The sequence below is a fragment of the Drosophila navojoa genome, chromosome 2, assembly GCF_054131105.1.
Source record: "Drosophila navojoa isolate 15081-1374.11 chromosome 2, UAZ_NAV_1.0, whole genome shotgun sequence".
Taxonomy (NCBI): domain Eukaryota; kingdom Metazoa; phylum Arthropoda; class Insecta; order Diptera; family Drosophilidae; genus Drosophila; species Drosophila navojoa.
In genome coordinates this window covers 7,591,811-7,615,518 of record NC_142890.1, presented here as the reverse complement: position 1 = coordinate 7,615,518, position 23,708 = coordinate 7,591,811, and the positions used below count along the sequence as shown (strand labels likewise).

General features: G+C 39.9%; 1 protein-coding gene and 1 non-coding gene across 6 annotated transcripts; one reads left to right on the top strand and one right to left on the bottom strand.

Annotated features, from left to right (window-relative positions):
- Window positions 1–1,393: 1,393 nt before the first annotated feature.
- On the top strand, window positions 1,394–23,478 carry jar (Myosin heavy chain 95F jaguar). 5 transcript variants are annotated; one of them, XM_018111194.3, is made up of 18 exons: window positions 1,394–1,803; window positions 16,879–17,073; window positions 17,833–17,906; window positions 17,968–18,097; window positions 18,160–18,321; window positions 18,384–18,646; window positions 18,718–19,124; window positions 19,185–19,929; window positions 19,992–20,424; window positions 20,481–20,722; window positions 20,783–21,003; window positions 21,065–21,295; window positions 21,641–21,688; window positions 21,871–21,915; window positions 22,192–22,312; window positions 22,381–22,498; window positions 22,832–22,933; window positions 23,015–23,478. In XM_018111194.3, exons 2-18 carry the CDS (start codon window positions 16,887–16,889, stop codon window positions 23,272–23,274), a joined length of 3,789 nt encoding a protein of 1,262 aa, XP_017966683.1. In that variant the 5' UTR covers window positions 1,394–1,803; window positions 16,879–16,886; the 3' UTR covers window positions 23,275–23,478. The 5 variants fall into 5 exon arrangements, with proteins under 5 accessions (XP_017966683.1, XP_089121159.1, XP_017966672.2 ...); XM_089265033.1 differs by lacking the exon at window positions 1,394–1,803 and adding an exon at window positions 10,948–11,802; XM_018111189.3 differs by lacking the exon at window positions 1,394–1,803 and adding an exon at window positions 16,615–16,760.
- Window positions 9,442–9,525, bottom strand: TRNAL-UAA (transfer RNA leucine (anticodon UAA)). The gene has a single exon. It is a non-coding gene; the product is annotated as a tRNA-Leu (tRNA).
- Window positions 23,479–23,708: the final 230 nt, after the last annotated feature.

The window sequence follows — 23,708 nt, the reverse complement described above, 5'->3', positions numbered from 1 at the left end:
TTAGAAAAAGTTTATTCTTTCACCTAGTCGAGGCTCAGAAATAATTTAAGTAGATCCCAAAGATAAGTGAGACACTCCAACTGCATTTGTTTGCTTGATTGTCAACTAAAGGGTATCATTGAGTCGGTCATCTGCAGTAAGTAACTTTTTGCTCGAACCACTCTCAGACATTCTCTCAAATAAATAATGCTAAATGGTCTCGAGTTGCCGCAGGTTTTCACTTACGCCGGGGTTCATTTAACTCTATGTTTCAATTGGAATTTGTCAACGGCAATTATTGTTTTTTTTTTTTTTATGGGAAATCAATTGAGTCGAAATGTCTGAAGAATCACGCTGTAAGGCTGTACCAGGCGAGAATCGTACGATACGGTCGCCATTGGAGCCAAACAGACTCAATTAGATCCAATTAGAGATCCAATTCGCTGACGAGTCGCATGGAGCCGAAGACAAAGGAAGACGAACATAAACAGGTTGGGCCGTACCAGAAAATGCTGGAACTCCAATTGGAGTTTTTGAGTGAAATCACAAAGAAGATGAAATGCCTGAAGGCAAATAATGTTGCTCTTGCCATAACATCTCCCCACATTTTTCTTCTTCTCTCTACAGCTAATTAGGCACAGAGATCAGATGATCAAGAGCAGAGCCAATGGCCGGGAATCCGCCAAGTCAATTGAGAGCAACATTGCAACACTATCTTAAATTCATCAATTGCTCATGCGTCCCGATTTCGACATAAACAACATGAGTTTGATAATCCCCATGGTCAAATCGCTGGACAAACTGGAATCTTGAGTAGTTCAGTCAATGCAGATTTGGCCAGAATACATTTTGTATGCAAAAATCTTGCATTGCCTCATAAAATGTTGCAACACGCAGAAAAACTGGTTAGAAAAACTCTCAATTTTCATTGCAGCCTTTAAGGCTTTGTGATTATTTAACTTATTACGACCAATAAATGTCAAACTGTATAAAGTTTCATACTTTAAAATACATATATACATTAAAAAGTAATATAAATTCAGCCCAATGTAATCTAATGACATTTTAGTCAGCTTTAATAAATTCAAACTTCGATATACCGCGTAAAATACTGTAGATCACACATATCGCATATCATAATCGGCTATACATCGATTTCCCTGTACACAAATGTGTCTACACACAGCCAAATGCCTCAGCTATTACGGCAACATGCCGTATTCTTGCCGCATGCTCTTGCTACATGCTGCCAATCAGCTGGATATACAGCAACATGGCAGCCAATGCTGAATGTTGCGCAACATTTTCACACATTTTACAGCACTGTATTTTTTTTCAAATATCAAATTTATTATCGGCTCTATCGATATTTGCATGCCATTTTGAGTTGCGCTACGATAACGATATGTCGAATTGGACATCGCGGGCAGTCGTAAGATAAACATCGAACGCTGCGGTCGGTGCGCGCACTTGGCGCAGTTGTACACGAGATCACATGAAATTTTAGTTAATAAACAACATACTCTATTGAAATACGTCAACAAAAAATTGTGTTCGAGGGCGTTTTTGCCTTCTGCAGCACATTAAACTGCTAACGGACAACATAAATTAAAGAAAGCCATAAAACGCAATTCGGCGCGTTCTTTGGCTCGTGTTATAATCAAAATTTTTAATTCGTAAACATTGGATTCATTATTTTGCCAAAACGGAAAGCAAGCGAAACAGAACGAGCGACCCTGATTACAAACAAAAAATCATAAAACACCGGCAAAACACTCCACAGCCGCGCAGCAGCAGCGGAAGCACCAATACAAACAGCAACAGGTAAGCGCAACGGATTACAGCAACAACAAAAAAAGTACAACAACAACGACGATGACAACTCGTATTTGCCCTTTCGGCCAAGCTGAAAAATTTGAGAGCGATGAGAGTTTTATCCGCTTCGTTTCTGTTCGTCGTATATGTGGATGGTTCTTATACCCTTTATACATAGTTAAAATGGGTATAATTAACTGAATGTTACAATAGTCAATAGACATATGAATGTATATTTACAATATATATGTAATGTGTGTACCACTTATAGATATACCACTACAATCTAAATGTCGCTCAACTTGACTCTTCAAGCTCGTATTTTATTTAGTGCTCATCTTTCGGAGATTATAAAAAAACATAAAAGTGTTGACTTAGGTCAAGAACTTTACGGTATCTGTAAATGAAAAAAATTATTTTTGATTTATCTCAAACTATAAAAGGGCTATCTGGTAGTCGAGCAATCTCAACTAAGTCGCGAGTATATTCTTTTGCTGCTGCTGCACAAAACGTGACCCTGAATCAATTGGAAAATTGGAATAGAAGGCGCAGTCGCGACATCCTTGTGGGGGTGAAACGACGGCAAATGTCAACAACAAGCAAATGCACCACCAACAGCAGCAGCTGTCTCACCCGCACACACTTGCACACATGCATAGATACATATGCTATATATAGACTGTAAAGTCAAAAGGCAAAGCAGAAGGCTGGAAACTGGAAATGTACATAGATATGTATGTGTGTGTTTGTTTCGACACGGGCACGGGCAACGCGTATGAAAACATAAAAATCATTGGCCCAGGGCCATTTTAATTGCTTGCGGAAACGAGAGTTACCAGCGCCCAAGGCTGGAAGGAGCAAATGTCCACTCGTTTGCGTTTGCTTATTCCAGGCACATTTTGCAATTTAATTGTATTCTTTGGAAATCATCTCTACAGACGTGACTAGCTCCTCGCGTTTGCGCGTGTCCATATAAACGAACAAAAAGCAGGCGCAACTCTTGTAAAACTCTCTCATTCTCTCACTCCTTTGCTCTCTCCAAACACATACGCTACACAGATACGTTTAATGCGCAGCAATACACAGACACACACCCTTTGTACTCAGGAGAGAAGTGCGCGCTAGTTTGATTTGCTCTAGACACGAGCAGCTAAAGCACGGTACAAACACGACTTGTTTAAATATTTATTATTTATAGTTACTTGGTTAGTTAGCTTTTTATTATAAAAAAAAAAATAATAATAATAATAGTAATAATTAACACAATATTGCAAATTTTAATTTTTAATACTCTAATAGACATTTTTAAAAATTAATAGCCTTTTATGTATTTTTTCGATTCATATTTACAGTCTGCATTCAAGTGCAAAACAATTTTACTCAAATCAAACATACAAAAACTTTTCATTTTGTGCAGATTCTTTGTTTTACTTCGTGCTACGATAGGTAAACACGACACACGCCCAACTCTAAAAGAGAACCCACACACACATACATACAGTTTTTTGCATATATTTTGGACAGCTTTGGGTATAAACATATTCGCAAAGCGTGCATTTTTGAAAGCCAATTAACGGGTTTAGCAGTACAGCAAAAGCAATTTTTGCATATACATACATATTTATATACGTATATATATATATGTATGTATATTTGTGTTGTTTTCTTTTTTTTTTTTTGTCTGTCAATCCAGTGGATTGTTGTATCTGTGTGCCGCACGCGTCACAGCGCTGACACTGCGAACTCGTTACTAAAATGCGATCGTCAATTGTCGAGATACATACATACATACATACATAGATCCTTTCAGTTTAGGGTGGACAGCTGCCCGAGGAACTTCCGCTAGCCGAAAATTGCTGCTGGTCAGACAACAATGGGCTCTTAGATCCGTGAGAGATGCTCGTTAACCGAATACTCAGCGCACCGCCCCATTCAAGACCATTTAGAGTGCTTGAACTTGTGTAAATTTGCATATAATAAAAGTGAAACATCTGTGGGCCATAGTGAAAGTTAGTAGATTAATTGGCCCCTTTGTTTCCTAGACTCTTAGATTAGCATATTACCCAGATATATGTACATATGTACATACATGCACATACATATCTATGTATGTATGTATGTACATTTATTTTTCTGTCTGTGTATTTTCTTGCTCGTGCTTTTCGCATTTCGCTTTTGATGCAGACGCAAACTTCCGAACTAGATTTACCTTATCTACATATTTATCCAATTTTCCATTTAAATTCATCTTAAACACACAAAGCATAACGGCTTATGTGAAAATGGGCTTTGGGTTATATAAAACAACATCGAAATGCACAAAAATATGAAGCTGTTAAATTAACATTAATATTTTAATATATCTTGTTTAAAGATACATTTTTAATGTGGAGTAGATATCTTGATTAGATTAAAACAAAAAGAAAGCATAAAATACATTTGAACAACTTTTGAAATGACATTTTATTTTTAATTAATTTATGATATTTTCATAGTTTTATATTTATATCAATAATACTTGTAGTTCTTTTTCGTATTTTTGGGAACTCCATTTTTCGCACCTGCATTTGCCTTTTTCAGTTATTTTCGTATATGCTTCTTCTTTATCTATCTGCAAATATCCCGTATCTTGATTTTATGTACATACGGGCAACCATCAACTGCCTCATGATAGATAAGATTAAAGAAATTGATAACGGGTTAGTCAACCCGTTGTCAGTCGACAAGCGCAGACACAAAGCTATAAGTATATATGTAGCTCACAAATTTGACAAACATCGAAATGGCTAATAATTTTGCTTAAGTACAAGAGCTTTAATCTACTACAACAATTTAAAAACTAAAGCTAACTGCGTAGACTTAAAGAAACATATTAAATATAGTAAAACAAGTTTCTGGAGTCTAATTTTCTATAGATTTTCGAATCAAAGAGTTCTGATACTCTCAATTTAATAAACATTAAACCTTAAGAATAGCATATTTATTGTAAGATTCATTTGCTTGGAGATTTATAGATTTATAGGCCTTCGACTTATAACTATAAAATATTTTCACAAAGTATACAAACTTAATGCACTTTTAATTTTAGAAAAAGAGTGTACTATTTTAGTTCTACTAGCTACAAGTAGAACCGGGGACTCATCATTCAAATTGAAACCAATAATAATATTCAGTATAGCCGGCTATACTAAACATGACAACAAAACACAGCTGGAAAATAGCCTGCACAGAGCCATCGACACCCTTTTCTCTGTCAAGCCAATATGGAAAGCAGTTAAAATACGCTATAAGAAGAGCAATACGAGCATTTGTTTATTTACGTTGAGAAGTGCACTTGGCAATATCTGCAGGCCCTGTTTATGACAGCTAAATGCGTCACACACACACGCACCCACGAAATTTTAATGAAACTCAGGCATATGCCATATGGAAAATCTGTGAACATATGTGCGACAGCAGTGGGAAATGCATAAGAAAGATGGGCCCCAAGCGAATTCATCAGTCGTTGATGGGGATCAAACGCAAACGGCAACAACACTGATAGCAGCCTGCCTGCCTGCAGTTATTATTTTAGTGCCCTGAACCCTAAAGCGAGTTTGGTTAAATCTTTGTACATGGCAGAAGAAAATATTGTTGTTTGTACTAAGTATTTACATATGTATATAATGCATCGATGCCATTTTTCAGATTCTCGGAATCTCTTAAGTACTCGATTAAAACCAATATTAATCATCAGTTTAACACATCTGAAACGTTTCAAGATCTATAGCTATCAGTACTTTTCCTTTTGATCAAGATATATCCTAGCATCTTCCATTGAATGCTTTAGGAGTATTATATTTGATTTATTAGGAACGCGTGTAGCACTCAGGGTATCTCCTAGTCGAGAGCTCTCCACTTGTACTGCCTGTTCGCTTTCAAACTGAAAGTCTCAACGCCTGCCTCCTTAATGGTTAATTATTTCACTTTTTGATTGTTTATTGCGTGCTTTTCCTGTTTTTTCACTTTTATAATTCAGCTAATTTGATTGGTTGGCTTCACTAGCTACCGAAACATAGCAAATCTTTCGTGCATTTGCAGCACAATTTGAAGGTGAAGTCGTTGAACTTGGAAAAGGATTGGGGAACTACATACATAGTTATTAAAAAATATATTAGGTTAAACTATGCGAAATGTTTTGTTGGCCAAAAAAAAAAACAAAAACAAAAGCAAAAAAAAAAAACTAAACCAACTCGAAACGAGCTCGTTTTGTTTTCTGTATATTTTTTAGCTGATGTGCGCATGCGTTCGCTGCTTTACGGTACAGTGAACTCTGCCCCCCGCCGTTGCGGCGCCGAACCGTGCTGCTGAAATCATGTTCCTGTTAAGTTTGGGCCATAAATTTTACAGCTGCAGCGTTCTATTGTCGCAAACGTAATTGCTTTTCGAGCATTTCCTCTCTGCGCAGCTTTTCACTGAGGTTTTCCAAAACACAACTTGGGGCTAGTTAGCCGCATGACTCATCATCAAACGCTGACAGCGCAGATTTTTCTACACTCCTCCATATCTTGCATCGAGTATATTCGTTCTATGTGTAGGTGTTTGGTTTAATGTGTCTCCCAACTAGGGACTTGTGCTACGATTAGCATACTCGGATCAGAGCCTTGGCTATTTGTGTTGAGAAAGACAAATGTCGAAAAAAGTTGCTCAGATAAAGTCATATATCTAAAGTCCATTATAGGATAATTATCTCTTTCAGTTCTAAAGACTTATTTTATAGATTTATTATATAAAAATTGTATATTCAAGCTTAGTGAGATCATGGCCATCTTCAATAAATTTTTGCAATTGAATGATCTACATGAGGCGTGGCAAATATGTATAAATTCTGCTCGTATTTGCTGTTTTTGGATGCTGAACGAGCATGATGCAGTCGAGTGTATCCCAATTCTAAAGAGCTTAGCTTTTGTAATATTGTTTTATTCGCTGATTTTGTTGCTGTGTTGCAGCTGGCAAACAAGTTGAACTGGTTGCTCACTTGCCACCAGTGCAAGAAGAAGACAAATCCGTGCAACTGATATGCGCAGTTGCATGTGAATTGTGCGACTGTTGCTGCTGCTGTTGCGGTTGCCTCTGCCTTTGCCTTTGCCTCGATTCTTGTGAGCCCCCGCGTTGCGAATCAGGAACCTGTCGCTGGACACTGGCACCGTTAGCGTCCCTGAGCCTGACTGGTTGAACTTGATATTGAAACGCACTGAACGCTAAGGCTGAAACTTGTTTTTATAGCCACGCAAAGCTAAAGCCAGAGTCAGAGCCAGAGCCAAAGCAATTCAATTACCATTGCTATGGTTGAAAGAGCGTGCTGATAATTAAATTCCAGTGAAATTCTTTCTATTTATATCCCAGAATACATTGAAAGTGCGCAAAGAGGATTTCTTTTAAGATATACGTAACAGATGAACAGTTGGCAAATTGGATGCGTTCATAAAATATTTATGCTTTTAATTAGAGCTAATAAGCTAATAGACCTGTTTCTGTTTACTGGTCTGAATATGAGTCTAATTTCTTATAGGAACTCCAGAAAGAGTTAGTTATACAGTTAGAATTTCTCTTCTTAGACTTCTATGTATGACCTTTTTCTGGAATATTTATGCTAGATTTGCTGAAATATTGATCCTCTATGCATATTTTTTTATTCAGCACTTCATCTATTATCTATTATAGCTCTTGTGAACTTTTTATGTATGCGTTCTCTCTTGCATATGTATGGTTGATCTACAAACTAAAGTCAAATACGGCTGTCAGTGCGTCTCTCCGTCTGACTTTCCCAACTGTAGTACTTTTATATAATTTCAGAGCTTACTAACGCTCTATGCCTATCATTTCTTCACTACCCCTTTTAGCGCTTTGTCATCTGATTACGAATAGTATTAGACGCATAAAATCGTTTATTGATTCAACAGTTTTCCACTTTATGTTCAATTTGTGAGTTTCAATTAAAAGCAGACAATGAAAACCAAATGCTCATAATATATTAGTAATGCATGCATTAAAACATTAAAAATGATGAGACATGTTTTTGAAATCACTTTAAATTGAGTGAATTAACCATTTGGCTTGACGCATATCAGAGCAGAAAGTGAACAACTCTATCCATGCGTCATGGACTTCTTAGATGGTTTACGCCGTTTTCTGATATAACTATCCTATATGCTATCCTATAAATTCTCGTCTGCATGCAAAACTTCAGCTCAATTGTGTTGCAAATTCTATTTTGTTAGCTCGCTCTGACGTTGCACAGTTGCTCGCTTCTTCAAGCTCTACTTCAGGGCTTTGAGCTATTGAAAATGTCGCAATTATTACACAATTTTCAACAACTCTGTTGTTGTTATTGTTGTTTTTGTTGCTGTCTTTTGAGCTCTGCTTTTTGTATGCCACAAAGCAATTGAAATTGTTTCTCTGACGTTGAAAGAATGGGAAACGAGCTTGGTTAGCTCTGGGTTATGAAATTATGGCAATTGTTTGGCTTTTTCTTTGCATGCAATCATCTTTTTTGTACAGCTAACATATACATATATATACGGGGAAGTGTCACATATAACTAGGGTATACATCGCAAAATGGGCCAAAGTAGAAGCCAAAAGCAAAAGCAAAAAGACAAAAACCAGAAAGAGATACATTGTCAATGTTGCAACAGCGCTGTCACGTGTTATGGAAAATCAATTCACGAATTCATTGCTCATGGTTATCTAAAAGAAATGGATATCTAATAAAGGGCAGCTCTCTTTTGATTGCTTCGCTGTTGAAATTATTTTAATTTGTCTACAAATTAAAGCCTTAATCAAATCTATATGAAATGAATGCATCGATGATCTTTCAATCAATCGAAATCAATGAAAAGAAAGGAAACAAACAACAGCGCTTGACAAATTGATTTTTCAGCTAAGCTCAATTCAATTTTCATTTCTATTTAATCACACACGAGGGTAGTCTGAAAAATTATCAAAGAAAACTAAAACCTGTTTTAATTTAAATTTGTACTTGCTGTTGAGTTACAAATTTGTCAGACTGCCCTCGTTCAGTCCATCAGGCTAAAGCCAACTACACCGTTAGTTAGTCTTCGCATCTTTTTTTTAGCCATGTTGTTTTGTTGTCGCCCGAACTTGTTGTGGCGCAATGCAACAGAATACATAACAAAGCACACGCCAAAACAATGGACACATAACGAACAGAGAGCATGATTATTAATTATTCAGAGTCAACGGCACTTGCTGGCCTTTTGTTGCACACTTTGGTGTTGGGCTTGGTTTTTTGGCCTTTGGTCAACCGGAAGGCGTTTCAATGGTAGAATGACTTCCATTAAATAGCCCTTTTCGGGCTCTCCGACGGCCAACAACTGCAATTGCAGTCAGGTGGCCGTAAATAATCTTTGATGAATCATCTTTCGAGCAATCAGTTCCAATGCATTAACAATATTTTTTATAAACTGTATTTATAAACTTTCATCGTGCTGCAGTAGATACATTTAACATGCATAATTCACCCAACATAATATAAAATATTTATTTAAGAAGAATTAACTAGCAAATTCAAACCGCCAGAGCATAATAATGTTGTTTTATTTAAAATAATAAATTTAGAAAAAATAAAAAAGTAAATCTCCCGACTTGTCAGGTGTGGGGTTCGAACCCACGCTCTCTCTCGAGAACCAGAGCTTAAATCTGGCGCCTTAGACCGCTCGGCCAACCTGACTTGTTGAACGGGTCTGTCTAAACGTGCTACATAAGCAGCAACGCCGACAGTTTTCACAAATGTATGTTTGCTTACACGCACACAGCTCACTGAGGGTAACTGTTTGATTGTGTGAGTGAGAATTGTTGTTGTAGAGCATCAATTGAATGTCTGCCTGTGCGCATTGATGCTACACATACAATTTGTTTTTGGCATTTTTGGTTTTTGTTGATTTTATTTGTATATAGCAAATTATAATTTTTAAAAATAATATTTATTTTTTTATGCATTTTAAATAAAAGAATTTTATAATTCATACTCATTTGTTCATTAGCGGAGCATGAACCGGCTATTTTTATATTACGCTCTCACACTAAGAGCGCTTTTGTTGTACTCTGTATTTATATACATACGTGTATACATACATATGTAGATTGAGACAGCTGACGAGTGAGTATATTCTATGCTTCGTTCCTCCCTTTGACACAGCGGGAGTTAACCCTCACGCTACAAACGTTTGTCGTAGCATAGCACAGCACGTTGCGGTCGCCCTCTCCGACTCTTGTTCACTCTCTCTCTCTCACACAGCGTTTCACTAGTATAAGTGCCGCCTTCTGCTAGCCGCCTGTTCAATTGTTGCTTTCACACAAAAAGCTTTCCGAAAGCTCTTTTGCTTTGTTGTTTTTAGTACGCGTTCTTATGCAAATTATACGTTAATTTTCAAATTTGCAGCCGAAAGTAATTGACGCAAAGCTTTCGTAGATTCTTACCTATACTTGCATGCTTACATGCATAGGGATCACCACACACACACACACAAACAAACAAGTATATAGAAGCATGAACGCCTGCTATTCGTAAACAAATGCTGTTAGAATCCCCCTTTTTGAGCATCTCTCAAGCAGCTGTTGCGCTAGTGAATAACTCAATTTGAATCGTTGCAATGAGAGACGCTGAGACGCGGGGGCGCCGCGCAAATTATACCGGAAGTTGTTATGTCATGCCAAGCTGCACTGTCATTGCATTTTGTTAGTGTGCGTGTATGTGTGTGTATCTCTGGCCTTTGTGCGTCTCCGTTTTCTGTTGCCATTGCTTCCTGGTGGCGACTCCAGCCGCACTTCAGCGAAGTGTTACAATTTTTGCCATTGTTTGGAGCTTCAATTGGAGCATAAACAGAATGCAGTGCAACTCAACTGACAATTTAACCGGCGCTGACACGCAAATGGAATTATTACTGTGCCACCCACAGCCACCCGCACATACATACACACACACACACACACACACACACACACACACACTGACACACGGGGCACAGCCATTGTGGATTCGGCGCAGTTAACGCTTAAGCGTATCGTTTACGATATGTGATGCGCAATAACAACAACCCCGGAATATCGTACACGAACATCCTGCCCCGTTTCCACACAGAATCCGCAGACGCATTTAGTGCAATTCGTGAGCTCGTCGACTGCAGTCGCATCGCACGTGGTTCGTTTGCGGGTCATTCGGCAATCGGGGCGGGGTTGGTCAAAGAACTCGGTTACTGGGTGAAAACTACAGCAGCAAAAACAACAACAACAACAGCATCATCTAGTGTAATAAGATCTAGATACATCGAATGCCGTCAACACGTACAGAAAAACAAAAACTTTGCCAGCTACAAATAATTTATGCATTTTGTGTGGAGCAAGACGCAATTCTCCATATCTCAATCTGTGGCTCATCTGTTGTCGATGCCGTTGTTGAGGTTGGTGCGTAATGTAGGTCAGCAATAGCCGCAAATTGTGCAACAAACATTTCGCGCTTTTCCACATGCAACTAATTGTAATTGAGATTGTGGCAACCCAGCGAGAAAAGCGAAAACAAATTTCCGCTTGAAATTATCCAACAGAGCGAAAGACAGACGGCACAGGGGCAGAAGTGTGTGCGAAAGTGTAATGCGGCGCAGCAAGTGAAAAGTGTTTAATCGATAGTGAAAATCAAGAAGAGTGAGGCAAGCAGCTGTCAAGCCTGCACCGAATATCAACAACACCAACACACACAGACACACACGCGCAAACACCCATATGTTTACACAGTGAGACGGTTTCAGAGTCCGGGTCAACCCCCTTGCAAATATACTTAGCCTTAGTTCAAAGTGCACTCAACTGCAGTCCCTTCTGCCGACTCAACCCCTAGGCAGCCCAAGTGCATTGCACTGCAAATTAACTTATTGAGTCCCTCACGCACAAGTACGCCAAATAATAATGGATTTTTATAGCAACAACAACAGGCAGCAACATGATCCCAACACTGGTAAGCTTCATAATAAACATTGCAATTAATTGGCGCAACTTTAATAAAACCCAATCTTATCTGCTGCCCATTGAGTATAATCTCTGTGGTCATTGCAGTTAATTTTAAGGGCAATAATAGTTAACTAATAATAGCAACAATTAGCGTTCTACAGACAGCAAATTTTATGAAGGGTTTTTTTTCGCAACATACGTATATTATAAATTTTGAAATACATTTGAAATACATTATTTTAATTGCGAAACTCAAAGCAAATTTTTATTATAAACTGAACATTAAACTAAAATCATTCGATCAGATATTATTATTCATTTTTGATTTGTTAGTTAAGCCCATTCAAAGAGTTTGTTCGACTAGTAGACACTGCTTAGGCTCTTTGCTGGAACGAAAGTGCAAAATTGAGATTAGATATTGAAAAGGAAGAAAACAAATACTGTCTAGGTTGTATTAAATAATACGTAAAGCAAGAAAATGGATCTCAAACGCAAAATTCTATATTATTTATATAGATAGAGAGATATAATAGCTCTATCAAATCAGCATTACATAGTCTGGGCCACACCCTCTTCTGCCTTGTAATGTACTTGTTACCATCGTAATAATTTCCAATGGTTTCACAGCTATATAAAGGCTAAAAATTGCATAGACAACTTTTACCTTGTTTACAGTACTTTACGCTGCTTATCAAGAACCACACTAACTCTTTATTAAACCTTATCGCCTACAAAGCCAGCGAACAGCTGATAGATAACAACTTCAATCAGGTGCATTGGCCTGATATTTTAACAAAAAGTATCAAAAATTCACAAAGTGAATACTAAATGGGATTGTCTCTCGCTATTCAAAATAAAATCTCATGAAGCACTTTGGCTAATGCAGCAACAAATAAAATGCGCGTGCCTTCAATTACAGTAATAAGTGACTAGCACGGCTGACTACGGCACGCAACTTGGGCTGATTCACTTGGCCAGTGTGTATTGGGGCGGCAAAGGGCGAGACGATGAGCATTGCGGCGATGATATCACCGACCCCAAGCAACAAGGCACACACACACACACACACACACATATTCGCATATTCAGTAGTCGCTAGTCTATGCATTGGCTGGCCGCAAATCACGTCGACCTGGCTAATTGGCTGGCTCCAAAAAGGTATTTATGCTGCTCAGATTACGCATGCGAGGCGGTCAAGAAACCAGGGCCCGGCCCGGCCCGGCTCGGCCCTGTTTGAATAAGGCTTAGACAGTCGTGCAGCCCCGGCGGCTGCAGGTGTCATTCATTTAAGGTGCGCAGAGGCCAAAGGCTTCACATTTCATAAGCCTTTGCCGTTCGTCTTTCACGGTGCTTCAGCATGACGTGGACGTTTCTCTTCAAGCTTTGCCGCCTGTCTTGGCCATTGTCAATGTCGCCCTCAAGCACTTCCTCCGTCATCAACTCATTTATGTTTTTCTACTCCTTCTGCTGCTGCTTCTTCTTCTTCTTCATCATGGTCGTTTTTTTTTGTTGCTCCGGCCACACTTGGCTGCTTCTGAGACCTGCACGCAGATTGTCTCCCATTTCCTTTTCTGCTATGCATTGCAATCCCTGACAGAATGCAGCTAGGCAGCTTCGTCTCTACATAAACGGCCATCAAATGTTGCATTCATCACACACACACACGCACACCTTGGTGCAAGCTTCTTTTGTATGTGTGTGAGTCTTTTTTTGCAATTTGTAATTTATGCCAACGTCTCATGCAGAGCAGCGCGCAGAGATTCAAGTGCCAGACAAATTGTGGGCACAGAGGCGACTACTTCAAGGCGTCATCATTGCCGTTGCTGACATGCATACAAAAGAAGCGAGTCAAGTTCGGGCAAGACATGGTTGGTGGACTATACGCATACCCTGCAGTCAAAAGCTTGATGTAGTTTGCATAGCTATTTAACAAATTTTGGATAAATTTGTATATTCTTAGCCAAATTGATCAATTTTATATACTCTCTTATGCAAGGCTATGAATATACCCTGTATTAAGATAGGCTTAACGTTTGGAAAAATAAAATTAGATAATTTTCAAATATTTAGTAAAATATATGTATATTACTAGAATTCTATAGTTATATACATATTATATAGACAATATATATTTTATATACCTCTTATAAATCGAATGAATTTTAATCCATTTAAAACTTTCTCGCATCCTGAAAATAATCCTTAAATGTTGAGCAATTTTAAATGCTCGAACCCTTATCTATTCACCTAAAAACTATAAAAAGTATCAACCTAGGGTACTTTAAACTAAATATTGCCAGAATGTTTATTTTACTTCTTTCACTTAATACACACATATTAAACTCTATAAAAAAAAAATAATAATTACAGGGTATTCCAAACTGCATATTGCAAGTTTTGTGTTTTTCTTCCCTCGCTCTTGGCTGCATAATCAAGATTATGTTAAATTGCCTGCAAAATTGTTGTTAATTTGCCTTGCACATTATAAAGCGATTTCCAGAGACAAGCATAGGCCAAGTTCCACTTTCTATGTACAAACTGGGCTAATTGTGATGGATACGTTGCATTACATTTAATGTGTCCGCCCGATTAACACTCGCTATCAGCCTGGGAGTATTTGACAATTAAGCTGAAAAAAAAACAAAACAAAATATCTATGGAATGTATGGAAGACTCGATAATATCTCAATGCTAAATGGCAATGAAATTCGTGACACATTCCGGGTGGCACGAGCACGAACCAAACATTTCGAATATTGTTTTGATAAAAGCTCTTAACATGGCCAGAACTGTGAAGAACCTTAATGGAATAGGTCAAACACTGAGTCATGCGACAAACGTTATGCCAAAACCTCTCCATGTTTGACAATCGAGTAAAAATAAACTCAGAATAGATTAAATAGCTAAACGGTACTTTGTACAACAATGAGAAACAATTAGATTTGAGAAATACACCCACGAGCAGTTGCTCAGACACTAAACAATCTGTGTTTGCACATCAAACAGAAAAATACAAATAAAAAAAAAAAAAAAAAAAAAACTCGTTTAACGATCATTTAATAATTTAGCACTTTGGCAAATTTGTGTCTTAATTTATGCGCGAAGAGCTTAGCTTCCTCTCTCTCCCTCACACTCTTTCTGTGTTTCTGTATACAAATGATTTGCATTGTTCTACCGAAAACCCACTGAAATGCGAGACACCCAAAATGTCTCTAATTGAGTGTGTGGACCCCAGCCAGAGCCAGAGCCAGAGCCGAAACCCGTGGAACGAGAGAGAGACCCACCGAGCCATGCACCATTAACCCAGCACCGTAAATAAATGAATTTCACCTTGACGCCGCTGCTCAAAAGCTGTCCAACGTCATTGTCTAACTGAACCTCCCCATTTCCGTGCACGCAAGGGGCTGCTGGGGGGGCTGAGCCACTATGAGAGGGTGGGCGGGTGGCTGTAAGCGAGAGATTTGCGGTTTGAAATCGTATACACAGAACTTATTTGTTTATTTGCGATTGTTGTACGAACAGCACAAGGTCGACATTGTTAAAGGGGTATATCTCTCTCTCCCTCTCTCTCTCTCACACTATCTCTCTCTATGGCTCTTTCTCTCAGCCTAGCTCTTGATTTGTCAACACCTACACGGTTGGCGGAGCCGTGCTTATCAACATCACGACGCCCGTGAGTCAACGCATGACCAAGAAAGGTAACCTAGCAAACACATAGAAAAAAAAAAAAAAAAAAGTAAAAGAGAAAAAAAAAACAGACAACATAACAAAATAAGCGAAATAGGAAAAGAAACAGAAATTGCCACAAGGTGACAACGTCAGCGAGAGCGAAGAACAAAAGTCAAAAGAAGTAGTAGGGGAAAGGAGAGAAATGGAGAGAGAGAGAGAGAGAGAGCAAGCGAGCGTGAGAGAAGCATCAACGGGACAGGTAAAGTTTAATTGCTGAGAAATGCTCAACAAGAACTGCCATAAAACACCGGGCCGACCCGGCTAGCCAGCCACTGGCAACAGAGCGTCAAAACGGCCTTAATGACTGTTACTCGCATTCGCTAAATACGGCTAGACCGCATGGGTGGGAGGGAGATAGCAATGCACAGCGGATATTGGGGATGAGCGCGTGATCAGCAATGATAGCTTCATTTGAATGCATACATATATGGAGTATAAAAGTAGTAGTGAAAGTATTCATTCTATAATATAAACCAATTTAACAATTTTACTATATATGTATATATTTATGTGTATGTATAGTCTTTATTTTGATTTTTTACATTTTTGAGCAAAATTATAGATATATGTTTGTGTAAAATTTTGATATTGATTTAACAATATATAAATACATGTTGATTGATTTTTAGGAATCACTCTAAACCTACAATATGAGTTGAAAATTCAAATAAATTTATTACTATATAGACCGAATTTGAATATGCTTTTAATTGTTTACCTATCAATCTTGAATTTTCGCATTAAGACATATATATTTTCTAAAGAATTCATATATGAAATCTCTATATAAATAAAATATAAATAGTACAACTATTAATTACTATTCGACATATAATTCCTTTAATATAATTAATTTCGTGAGAAAGAACAGTAATCTTAAATTTATTATAAAGATTTGTATGTACATTATTATTAATAAAATATGTATATATACTTAAATAAATTTAAACAAATTAAAATAAATTCAAATAGGCATGAACTTTTTCACCCCTGCTCGTTAATAGAACTCGATTGTAATATGTTAATAAAAATTAATTTAATATTTTCCCAAAAGAAACCTGTCTCAACAATGCTCGTCGTGACACGATACTCTCAGTGACAATAGGCTCACCTCTAGCACTCGCAGCTCACCTGGCTGCGATCGACCGTTGCTGGTTGCTCAGTTGCTTTTGTGAACTCTGACGACGCGGCTCACAGTCAGAGCGTTCTTTGGCCGCCTCTTAACTGTTCAACGGTGTTAGTGTCGGCGGCGTTTGATAAGATTTTCCACATTGATTATTATAGAAAATCAGCAGCTTTATTTGCTAGTTGCTCATGCTAATAATCATTTAAATCATTTCATGTTCGTTGGCAGTGCGCAAAATGTTGGAGGACACCCAACTTGTTTGGGTGAGAGATCCCGTGGAGGGCTATATACAGGGTCGCATCACTGAAATCGGCACCAAGGAGTTCGAGGTAACGCCCATTGATCGCAAGTTTCCCAAGCGTACGTGTCACTACGATGATATACACTCATCATGTGATGGACCCCAGGATCACGACGATAACTGTAAGTATTACAAATCAAATACTCTAAAGCGTTGACTGTCTATATGTGACTGTAGTACGTATGTATGTGTGTGTGCGTGTCTTTGTTGTTTTTTCGGCTTTATCTATTGTGTTGCCTGTGTTTGTGAATAGAACGTGGTTATATAAAGAAAAAATTGGATATACAATAGACGAATACTGATTCGAAACTCGGTAAAAGTAGTAGATGATCTGTCTGCTATTTCCGTCAGCTGTTAGTCTGGCTATCTAGAGATTCTACAGATTCCAGTTAGATATTACAAACTAATTGCCTTTTAAATATATAGATATGTACATATGTATATAACGCTCTGTAAATATGTCGAGCAAAGTCAGTCACTTTTCTGACTATACCAAGCAGAACCAGATAAACCAAAAACTATTTTCCAGAGAAATTTCAACTCTCTTGAGATCAGCTGAGATACATATGTATGTAATAGGTATGTTCATCGTAATTGCTCAAGTTACAGCTAGACTGATCTCATGTGTTGTATTTTGATGCTCTACTTCTGGGCAAGATCGTATAACTTTATGGTACCGCTGCTTGTGGGCATTAAAAATCTTGTTGTTGTGATCGTTAGCTACGCTTGCGTGAAACAGTTGAGCGGTAAAGCACTTAAGCCTAACCCCCGACGACCCTCTCGACTGTCCTCGGGGTGAAAGTTGACTTGCAACTGAATTACCTGAAAAAACAAAAATGGGAATAAAACAATAAATAAACTCTACTTACTCCAAATTCCAGGTGAACTTATGCTGCTCAACGAAGCAACATTTTTGGACAATCTGAAAACGCGTTACTACAAAGACAAGATCTATGTGAGTACTTTAAAGAGAATATATGTACACATATATATATATAATCCGTTATCCATTACAGACCTATGTGGCTAACATACTCATTGCCGTCAATCCGTATCGTGAGATCAAGGAGCTCTATGCACCGGATACTATTAAGAAGTACAATGGGCGCTCGTTGGGCGAGCTGCAGCCGCACGTCTTTGCCATTGGTGAGCACTGTGCATGAATTAAATTCAAATCTTATTCTAATCCTTGATCTCTGCCTCAATAGCTGATAAGGCGATTCGGGATATGCGCGTCTACAAGTTGTCTCAGTCCATTATTGTCTCTGGCGAATCGGGCGCCGGCAAAACAGAGTCCACCAAATATTTGCTCAAATATCTGTGCTATTCGCACGACAGCGCTGGACCCATTGAGACCAAAATACTGGATGGTATGTGAAACTCATATATTATATATATGCATATATAATAATTGTGTATAATCCGCTTTTAGCCAATCCCGTGCTGGAGGCCTTTGGCAATGCCAAGACCACACGCAACAACAACTCGTCGCGTTTTGGCAAATTCATCGAGGTGCACTACGATGCCAAGTGCCAGGTGGTGGGCGGCTATATCTCGCACTATTTGCTGGAGAAGAGTCGCATCTGCACGCAGAGCGCCGAGGAGCGCAACTATCATGTCTTCTACATGCTGCTCGCCGGCGCTCCACAGCAGCTGCGGGACAAGCTGAACTTGGGCAAGCCGGACGACTATCGCGTAAGCATATGCTGGGCAGCTCCGATTCATCTCTTATTGTTGCTCACATCGCGTAATTTGCTCTCTTGCAGTATCTTTCCGGCTGCACGCAGTACTTTGCCAATGCCAAGACCGAGCAGCTCATTCCGGACACTCAAAAGTCGACGAGCCACCAGAAGAAGGGTCCGCTCAAGGATCCCATTATCGACGACTACCAGCACTTCCAGAATCTGGACGAGGCTCTGGGTCGTCTGGGTCTCTCCGATACGGACAAAATGGCCATCTACACCTTGGTGGCGGCTGTTCTGCACTTGGGCAATGTCAACTTCGAGGAGATACCCGACGATGTGCGCGGCGGCTGTCAAGTGGCGGAGGCATCGGAGCGTTCGCTGGACATCACCAGCCGCCTGCTGGGCGTCGATCCGGCCGAACTGCGTACGGCTCTGGTGTCGCGCGTCATGCAGAGCAAGGGCGGTGGCTTCAAGGGCACGGTTATCATGTAAATGCAATTTATGAATTCCATCGTTTCGTTTCCCATTAACCTCTGCTCCATTTGCAGGGTTCCTCTGAAGATCTACGAGGCGAACAATGCACGAGATGCCTTGGCCAAGGCCATTTACAGTCGGCTCTTCGATCGCATTGTGGCTCTGATCAACCAGAGCATTCCCTTCCAGGCGTCCAACTTTTACATCGGCGTCCTCGATATTGCCGGCTTTGAGTACTTCACGGTCAACTCGTTTGAGCAGTTTTGCATCAACTACTGCAACGAGAAGCTGCAGAAGTTCTTCAACGACAACATTCTGAAGAACGAGCAGGAGCTGTATAAGCGTGAGGGCCTGAACGTCCCAGAGATCACCTTCACGGACAATCAGGACATCATCGAACTGATCGAGGCGAAGTCGAATGGCATCTTTACACTGCTGGACGAGGAGTCCAAGCTGCCCAAGTCGTCGCCAGCTCATTTCACTGCCGAGGTGCACAAGTCGTGGGCGAATCATTATCGTCTGGGTCTACCGCGCTCCTCGCGCCTCAAGGCGCATCGCACGCTGCGCGACGAGGAGGGCTTCCTCGTGCGTCATTTCGCTGGCGCCGTCTGCTACAACACGGAACAGTTCATTGAGAAGAACAATGATGCGTTGCACGCATCGCTCGAGTGCCTGGTGCAGGAGTGCGAGAATCCGCTCCTCAAGCTGCTATTTCCATCCGGCAGCAATACCTCCGTGCGTGGCAAACTGAACTTTATCTCCGTTGGCTCCAAGTTCAAGACGCAGCTGGGCGAGCTCATGGAGAAGCTGGAGCAGAATGTAAGTGGCGAAACCGAAAATCCTAGCAGGCATTCATCTAATTTATCTATCGTACATCTCAGGGCACCAATTTCATACGCTGCATCAAGCCCAACAGCAAAATGGTTGATCGCCAATTCGAGGGCTGCCTGGCGCTGGCACAGCTCAAGTGCTCCGGTACCATATCCGTTCTCGAGCTGATGGAGCATGGCTTCCCATCGCGTGTGCTCTTCGCCGATCTCTATAGCATGTACAAGTCTGTGCTGCCGCCGGAGCTGGTTTCCCTGCCAGCGCGCACCTTTTGCGAGGCCATGTTCCAGTCGCTCAATTTGAGCGCCAAGGACTTTAAGTTCGGCATCACAAAGGTCTTCTTTAGGCCCGGTAAATTTGTGGAATTCGATCGCATCATGCGATCTGATCCGGAGAATATGCTGGCCATTGTGGCCAAGGTGAAGAAGTGGCTGGTACGCTCGCGCTGGGTCAAGTCAACGCTGGGCGCACTTTGCGTCATCAAACGTAAGTTATTTGTCCTCCAGAGATGTTGCCTTCAATTGACACATGTTTCCGTTTAGTGCGCAATCGCATCATCTTCCGCAATAAGTGCGTATTGACGGCTCAGCGTATTGCGCGCGGCTTTCTGGCGCGCAAGCAGCATCGTCCACGCTACCAGGGCATCGCCAAGATCAACAAGATTCGCACCAACACCCTGAAGACCATCGAAATTGCCAGCGGGCTGAAGCTGGGACGCGACGAAATTGTCGGCGGCGTCAATGATATATATAAGCAGATCGATGATGCCATTATGAAGATCAAGGTGAGCTACCTGTGTGTCCATGCATCATGTGTGTGCTGACCTCTTTCGCTCTATCCCCAGCTAACGCCGAGAATTACCCAGCGCGAAATCGACTCCATGTACACGGTGATCATGGCCAACATGAATAAGCTGACGGTGGATCTGAATAACAAGTTGAAGGAGCAACAGCAGGCGGAGGAGCAGGAGCGACTGCGCAAGATACAAGAAGCTCTCGAAGCGGAACGTCGTGCCAGGGAGGCGGAGGAGCAACGTTTGCGCGAGGATGCCGAAAACAAGCGACTGTTAGTGCTGCTTCATTTGCCAATTAAAAACAACTTCTTTAACGTTTGCCTTGATCTACAGCAAAGTCGAAATGGAAACCAGACGCAAGCTGGCCGAAGCTCAACGTGTGCGCCAGGAGGAGGAGGATCGACGTGCTGCTCTGGTGCTGCAAGCGCAGCTGGAGAAAGAGGCCAAGGATGATGCCAAGTACCGACAGCAGCTCGAGCAGGAGCGACGCGATCACGAATTGGCGCTGCGCTTGGCCAACGAATCCAATGGCCAGGTGGAGGACAGTCCACCCGTCATACGCAAGTATGTGTTTGCAAGCCCAAAAATAAGTGTTATATATGTATAGCATATATATAATGGATTAGGCACTTGTAGACATGGTGCAGGTGAAGAGAGAAATGTATAGGAGAGAAAGACAAATGAGAAAGCCTTGTTAAAGAGTGTGAGAATGTGAGATCTTGTTTAGCAAAATGTTTGTATATATGAGCTAGACTATTTATTATAATGATTATGTATCTATATCTATAAGTTTATGTATATGTATATTTGATGAAAACTCACCAAAACTTTCTCCCGTTCCCCCCTTACACGCCTACCTCTTGTACACCAACCACACCCCAACACACACAACCAACAAAACAAACACAGTGGTGGTCTAAGTGACGTGTCTCCCGTGGGTTCCAACAAACTGATCAGGTATAGCACACTTTATGATTTACTTTCATTTTATTGTTGTATCAAATTACAAATTATTCTCTTGCTTTCTAAAAACTGCTTTTACTCAATAACCAATTGGATTCTAAACAACAAAAACAAAATATCTTTTACCTTCTGCTTTACTTTTCTATATATTTATCTATTTATATTTGATGAACAAGTTTTTCACAAGTTGTGTCAAACATTGCTTCGCGATATTTGAATAAGTGAGTTGGTGCTGGTTTTTGACAACTTTTTCTAGCTACTAAACAAATAACTAACACTATACAAAAGTATCATTCATACTAATTAAATTGTAATATTTGTGATATGTATATTTATTGGCTTTTAGTTGTAGAACTTTTTAACATTTCCTAAAAACTCTTTTGTAATCAAAACTAAGCATTGAAATCCATCTATAACTCACTTTGATTTTTTCATGCTTTCCATTAATATGTAAAACAAAAAATTATTTAAGATTAATAAATCTGTTACATTCCCAGATCGGAGAACGTGCGCGCACAACAGCAAGCGCTTGGCAAGCAGAAGTACGACTTATCCAAGTGGAAATACTCGGAACTACGCGATGCTATCAACACGTCCTGTGATATTGAATTGCTTGAGGTAATGAGTAATTGTAACTGTGCATATGCCGTACATTATTATTCTTATATTCTTGTAATCCATTGCAGGCCTGTCGCCAGGAGTTCCATCGTCGCTTGAAGGTCTATCATGCCTGGAAGGCAAAGAACCGCAAACGCACCACCATGGATGAGAATGAGCGTGCACCGCGCAGCGTCATGGAGGCTGGTAGGTGTTACGCAGACTATTACAAAGGCCTTGCAGTTCGAGTCTACCAAACTGTCTTTTATAGTATCTTGAAGTACTATTAACTTCTTTCTAACCCTTTTGAGTATCGTTATCTATCGAGAGATATTATATTATATATATATAGATTTCCTTTCGAATACCTTTAGTCTTTCGATCACAAATCCTAAAGTATCCTTACCATATTATAGAGATAGAGATTATAGATTACAGCGATTTATTTTAGACTTTTTTCAAGTATTATCTGCTTGGCCTGTTGTATTTATTGCATCGCTTTAAATGTATTTTATAATTGTATTATATATATTTTCACAGCCTTTAAACAGCCGCCTATTGTGCAGCCCATACAGGAGATCGTATCAGCACAGCATCGCTATTTCCGCATACCCTTCATGCGCGCCAATGCGCCCGATAATAGTAAGTGCTAAAGAGTTCTTCGATTATAATTTATTAACCTTTTTCTATCCCTCTCCCTCGCTCAATCTCTCTCTGCTGTAGCCAAGCGCGGTTTGTGGTATGCGCACTTTGATGGTCAGTGGATTGCCCGGCAAATGGAGCTGCATGCGGACAAGCCACCGATCCTGCTCGTTGCCGGCACAGACGATATGCAGATGTGTGAACTGAGCCTCGAGGAGACCGGACTGACACGCAAGCGAGGCGCTGAAATTCTGGAGCACGAGTTCAATCGCGAGTGGGAACGCAATGGGGGCAAGCCGTACAAGAACCTGGGTGCTAAGCCGAACGGAGCTGGCATTTAAATCAATTCGTGAACGTATCGAAAGGATAGAAACCATTGGGAAAAAAGGAAATAAGATAAAGAAGAGAATAACCAACACCGTTTGACAAATCCAAATTTTCAGTCTAAACGAAATTCCATAAATATTTTTGCATAACTTTTGATAAGAACTACGTCCAAAAAATTTATGGTTATAATAGATAAAACATAAATTTATAAATGTCAACAGATCTTTTTTTTATATATGTACGTATATATCCATACATTTCAATTGCGAATGGATTTCGTTTTCATCGCTCAGCTTTGCATCGGTATTCCATGTACATGAGCATTTTTTTTTTCAATTAGTTAAGCGAGTGTCTAATACGCGATATAAACCCGGAAATGGCAAGTTGTATTTAGTATCTAATGAAATTCTATTTAAATGTGTATTTACATATATAATTGCATATATAT

Coding starts and splice junctions, on each gene's coding strand:
- jar (XM_089265033.1), top strand. CDS start 11,754: ATGGATTTTTATAGCAACAACAACAGGCAGCAACATGATCCCAACACT. Junction 18,098..18,159: donor GCCGCACGTCTTTGCCATTG/GTGAGCACTGTG, acceptor CTGCCTCAATAG/CTGATAAGGCGATTCGGGAT. Junction 21,296..21,640: donor AGTCCACCCGTCATACGCAA/GTATGTGTTTGC, acceptor AAACAAACACAG/TGGTGGTCTAAGTGACGTGT.